The 5,886-nt window shown below is 36.4% G+C and overlaps 1 protein-coding gene across 1 annotated transcript in view; it reads right to left on the bottom strand.

Annotated features, from left to right (window-relative positions):
• Positions 1–2,376: 2,376 nt before the first annotated feature.
• The window catches only part of lmo1 (LIM domain only 1), a 41,533-nt gene continuing 38,023 nt past the window's right edge, over positions 2,377–5,886 (bottom strand). The window contains exon 4 of the mRNA XM_016565976.1: positions 2,377–2,970. Within this exon, the coding sequence (XP_016421462.1) occupies positions 2,865–2,970 (106 nt within the window). The 3' untranslated portion in view covers positions 2,377–2,864. The remainder of the gene's footprint in view (positions 2,971–5,886) is intronic.

Below are 5,886 nucleotides of genomic sequence, written 5' to 3'. Positions count from 1 at the left end.
TCAACAGTAATATATACAGTGCGCCCCGAATCCATTCTCTATATCCAACAAGGTGATTTTCTCTCTCTCTCTTCCTTTCTTTACAAGAAAGAGAAAATTGCACATCTAATGAAATCCAATTTTATATTTCATTCTGAGGAGCACAATAAACAGAGAACAAGCAGTAAATAAGCTTTTCAAAAAGCTGATTACCAAAGCAATTTATTGCCAAGTTCAAAACCATAGCAGAGCAGAGATGTGTTGGGGGTGAACGGGGGGGCTTTCTTTTCTCTCTTTTACCTTTTTGCCTGCTGCGTTGTTATTGGCCAGGTGTGCGCGCGTGTGCGTAGGTCCCCGTGTGTGAGTATATTTATTTATCCGTATGCGCTCAACTTTTCTGCGAATCCGTTGTCTTCTGATGAAAATAAAAGAGAGGTTTGTGATTGGGGTCAGCCCCGCATCCATTAGAGCAGCAAAAGTTTATGTATTTCTGCATTTATTTAGCCTCTCCTGCAGTCTGTCCATTTGGAAGGGTGTAACAGGAATAATTTCACCCAGGGGTGCACAAGCAGGTCAGCTTCATATACAGCGTATGTTATACATATTCCACAGTGGAGTACATAGTCTCAGTCTGACCACTTTTAATAACTTGTGTCTTTGATGTTGAACGCCTTCCTCTGTTTTGATCACTTTGCTTAAAACTTGACATAACTGGACATATCGGGAACTAATGTGCAGTTGAGGGGGAAAAAATAAAAATATATATTTTATAAATATTATGTTGATGAAGAGACAACAGTGTGAATAGCAAATCCTCTGCTATCATGTCTGTCCAAACAAGGCCATAATCATAACAGAATCTGTTCTCTTATATTATTCATTTGTTTATTGATTTATGTATTTAGACACATTCATTCGAGTCTTTCATATTTACTGATGCTGCAGTTGGTCTATACCATATGAATAGTTAAGCAGCATTAGGTGAAAGTTTACATAATTAACATAATATGTGGATTCGGATTTTTTATAAAAAAACAAATATTTTAACCACACACACATATATTTTTAAACATATATATATATATATATATATATATATATATATATATATTTAGCAGCAAGAAATAAATGAGAATTTATATAATAAAGTCTTGAGAGGTATTAGACAGCCTTCATGAAAAATTTGTTTTAAGTTCATGTTTGTTCTTTTTTAATTACCTTGTGTTCTTTTAAGTCTGAAGTTTTCAAAGCACTCTGGGAAATGGGGAGAAGTTTTCTGTATGAATAGCATAAAAGGCTCCATTTAGCAAAACTATACCGGAGAGTCTGTTTCAAGTATTGGACATCTGTAAATGAAATTTCAATAAGACCCCAACTGATACTCTTCCCATTTCTTAGCCACAATGAATGAAACTAATTGCTTTAAATGGCAGATCCTCCGTGAAGCAGCTCTCCTGTGGTTCAGAGCTCATAGAAACAAGAATTACCACCAACAGATGAAAATCAAAAGTAATGGGACAGAAGATTGTGTCACCTCAGTCGCAATCCTTTAATTGCACTTCTTTTGTTCATGAAAGCCATTCGGAAATGCAGCTCTTTTGAGAGAGCAGTTCAACTCTCACAATGCCTGTGCCACAAAAAGACTGAAAACCCCAAGGTGGCACGACAAAGTGCTGTGTTTTTTGTACAAATACCATGCTGTTATTTTTCTCCAGACAGCAGTTCATTATGAGGCCTTGTGATATTTTGATGGAGTTGTAGCGTGTCAGACATGAACTCAAGACTTGAATCACCAAAAGTAAGGATAAGAATTCATTAATAAGTGAGTGTTTGAATACATAGGAAAATTGTTGAAGACAGTGCTGTGTTTTTTGTACAAATACCATGCTGTTATTTTTCTCCAGACAGCAGTTCATTATGAGGCCTTGTGATATTTTGATGGAGTTGTAGCGTGTCAGACATGAACTCAAGACTTGAATCACCAAAAGTAAGGATAAGAATTCATTAATAAGTGAGTGTTTGAATACATAGGAAAATTGTTGTAGACAAAACTCAGAAGCAGACACTCAGCATGTGCAGACCTCACAGATCTGTTGTGGTAATCAATGTTATGACAACAACAACAACTTTGGAGTTTTTGAATTCATTTGCTTTATTCGAAATAAGACCGTATTTAATTCACCTGAAAACAACTTGTCTTAGTCCATCAGCAATTAAAATATGCGGTTTCATTGTCATTCTGTATATAAAATTGTCATCATTTATTATTTCTTAGTTATCTGATAAATGTTTTTGAAGCTTTAGCCATTTTAAGTGAGTTCAGTAATTACATTTGTTGATACATGGGCCAGTCTCTTCAAACTTTGGCTTTGGGATCAGAAAACAAACTCAAATATGAACATTTAAGAATCTTTTTAATTCACACTGGTAATAAAATTGCATTACAGTTTCATAAAATAAATGTTCCAGTTTATATATACAGAAAACAGACTGTACATACCCTCAGAGAAGCATTAGAAGAACAAGAGAAAGAGAAATAGAGCAAGTGTGTGTGTGGTTGTGTGTGTGTGTGAGAGAGAAAGAAAGAAAAAGATGGAGACCAAAACAGAAAAACATCACAAAAACCATACAGGCAATACAGTGCTCAGCTAAGCAGGCACAACTGTACATCAAAACGTGTAACTGCTCAGTGTTGGGGACAGGAAGGGCCAAAAAGTAGTACATTTACAATAGAGTCCTCAGGGACCAATAGGGCTTTTACTGTAAAAAGTATTGCAGGCAAGCAGACAGATGCTCTTCTCTCTGAGTGCAGCAGAACATCCATCGCACATAAGCGTGTGTTTGTGTGTGTGGACCGAGAGCTGTCGCTGCCGTCGTTTGATTGGCTATTGAACTTGTGTCTCAAAGCTCCCGTTGAGCTGCCCCTCCTCATAGTCCATCTGACACAGAATCATGTTGTTTTTTAGGAAAAACTTGTCGCCCACACAAAACCTGCAGAAAAACAACAACAAACACATAGGTTAACGTACACATTTGGCCTATTCACACCAAGTCCACAACAGAGGCAGCAACAGCTTTTAAAACAAACTCCTTCACACAAAGTCTGCATTAGTGTACTTTGAGTTTTTTTTTTATTCTGTGGCTAGGTTGTCGTTTAATTTATAATCTGTATAACAAATTACCATTCAGGTATTTCAGGAAATATTGACAATTTGGTATCAGATTCAATAGTTTAAATGAATATTTGTATTTTGTCAGGCTTGAACAGACCTTTAAATTAAATCAAATCAAAATTTATTTATAAAGCACAATAAAAACAACAGTAGTTGACCACTGTGCTGTACAAACCTTGCTAAAAAGACAAATATAAACAGTTTTGACTGCAATGCACTAAAGAGGAGAAAATCACACTGATAAACACCGATAGGTGACAGATCCTTATACTCCAAGGACAGTTATAAGCCTTGGAAAAAAGGTCAGTTTTTAAACTTGGATTTAAATTCAGATTCTGAAGAGACTAATCGGAGGGAGACTGGAAGATTCCATAGAAGGGTTGTAACGGAATGAGATTTTCACGGTATGATAATCGTCTCAGAAAATATCACGGTATATATTAAACAATAATTCTTATCAGTAACAATGACTCTTAAAAGAACAAGAACAAGTTATTTGAGTGAACAAATCCTTTATTACAACAAACTTGAAACCATTTTAATGAAATTATTGAAGTCTCCCTTCTGGAAAAAAACAATTCAATGAAAAAATATTTTCATTATTTTTCATTATTTAAAAAAAAAACGTAGATATGCAAATGTTTACGGTATGATAACCGTGCACGTTCAAACCGTGATAAACCGTCATACCGGTATATCGTTACAACCCTATTCCGTAGTTTAGGCCCAGCAATTTGAAAAAGGCACGGTCACCCCTCAACTTTAATCTAGATCTCGGGACCATCAACACTCTTTGCTCAGAAGACCGCAGCGATCTAACAGATGTATTTGGGTTTAAAAGATCACAGAGATATTCAGGAGCCGTTTCACTTTACACTGAAACACTATGGATAGTTGGACAAAATTCAGAATTGAAGAATTGTTTGAATTGATTTTGAATTGGCCGCACATCACAAAAAGCTAAATTGCAGGAAGAGGAATTTACTGACTTGTCATTCAAATTTTATAATAATAATAATTTAAAGTGTTTTATTTTAAATATGCTTTTTTATATTTTAAATGTGCTTTTTTATGCTTTAAAATATAGAAATTCAAAATTTAAATTTAAAAGGTATTTTCAAATTCAATGCAGGATGGCCTACAGCCCTGATATACACTTTACACTTTCACACTATGAAAGTGTAAGATATTTTTACAATATTAAAAGACATAAAAATACATAATACATATGAGGTTTTATAATATATATATATATATATATATATAATTAAATACACACAAATCAATTCAAATTTTTTGGTTTAGGAAAAATCATTGCATCAGTGTAAATGAACATGCAGTGTACAGTCTTCGTCATCACAGGCATGCTACTGTTTCTATGACGGTCTCAAAGCCTCTTGTGATGTGGCAATAAGGTACAGCTTTAACTAAATGTTTTCAAAACCAACAACATTTTTCAAAGCAGGACAGGATTGGCACCTAATGAAAGCATGCCACCATTTCTTTTCATTGGCTAAAAAACAAACAAAAAAAAACTCTGCACCAGTTTCCAAGGAAACCCCACCACTGAGCTTTTTTTCCCCTATGTTGGGGCTCCTTGCCAAAGTATAAATTGTTAGCCTCTAAAACCTTCCCATGAAATTTCATGCCAATTAAAGAGAAAAACATTCCATGTGTGCACTGCATTTGTACACTGACAAGTTTGCATATGAAAGCCATGAATGTCGTATGGACAATAGTGCGTCCATGATGAAAGCATTGCCAATGATGTTTTCTCTTATCAATCACTGCCACGCCAATGTGCTGTGTTGGCAAAGGAATAGAGCGGAGCACAGGAGAACCAGGCTTGTGTGCCATCCGTCAGCAGCGAGGCTTCACTCACCAAACTTTATTACACACCTGGTGCTCACCAAATGTGCCACTTGACTATTTATTCCTGTTTCCTACCAGATGCTTTATTTTGTTTGATTGCTGAATAATTCCTTAAAGGAGGCCGTAGTTTTTTTTTTTGCGGCATCAGTTCTAAATTGGAGTTTGAGCTTGTTTGTATTTACTGTAGTATTCAATGAGTTTAGCGTGTGCATGCGGCAGCTTTCGAGAATGACACAAAAGTCTTTTTTAGAAGTGGGTCACACACTAGAGCATTTAAGACACTGTCACACTCCTTTGCTCCCCAGCAATGTTCGGAAGGATGATCCTTGAAAAGTTAATTCGTCTGGCCGCTTAATTCCCTCGGCGAGACGCATAGCGGTGACGTGCTTGGCTTGGTTGTGTATTGAGCAGGAGCTTTCTGGCTGACTGTGTTCAATAAGGTGTTCACATTTTGATCAGGCTTGGTATTGGTGTGCCAACGGTACCGCCACTGAAGCACTGGTTAATTTCACTCAACACAAGCTTATAATCCCACTTCTGGTCAAAAATACAAACCAGGACAAAACTCATAGGTTTGAGATGAAAACGCAGAGTAGAATGTAGGGTAGGGTTGTGACGGTGAGGAAATTTTCCCACCGGTTAATCGACGTGTGACAACACCGGTAATACCGGTATCACCGCGGGGGCGGGGCGTTCCCTCTTTTCCTCGCTTTCCTTCGCTTTTAAATAGCTTGTAAAAGCGGTGTGCCCATTTTACTTTCACTTTCAAATAGCGGCAATTCGGAGTAAAGCAATTGTTAATTTTTAGTTTGTTTGAATTTTCCCTCTTTTCCTCGCTTTCCTTCGCTTTTAAATAGCTTAA

This window comes from Sinocyclocheilus rhinocerous, unplaced genomic scaffold, assembly GCF_001515625.1.
Source record: "Sinocyclocheilus rhinocerous isolate Xijiao unplaced genomic scaffold, SAMN03320098_v1.1 scaffold19, whole genome shotgun sequence".
NCBI classification, from domain to species: domain Eukaryota; kingdom Metazoa; phylum Chordata; class Actinopteri; order Cypriniformes; family Cyprinidae; genus Sinocyclocheilus; species Sinocyclocheilus rhinocerous.
This window is presented reverse-complemented; position numbering and strand designations above follow the sequence as displayed.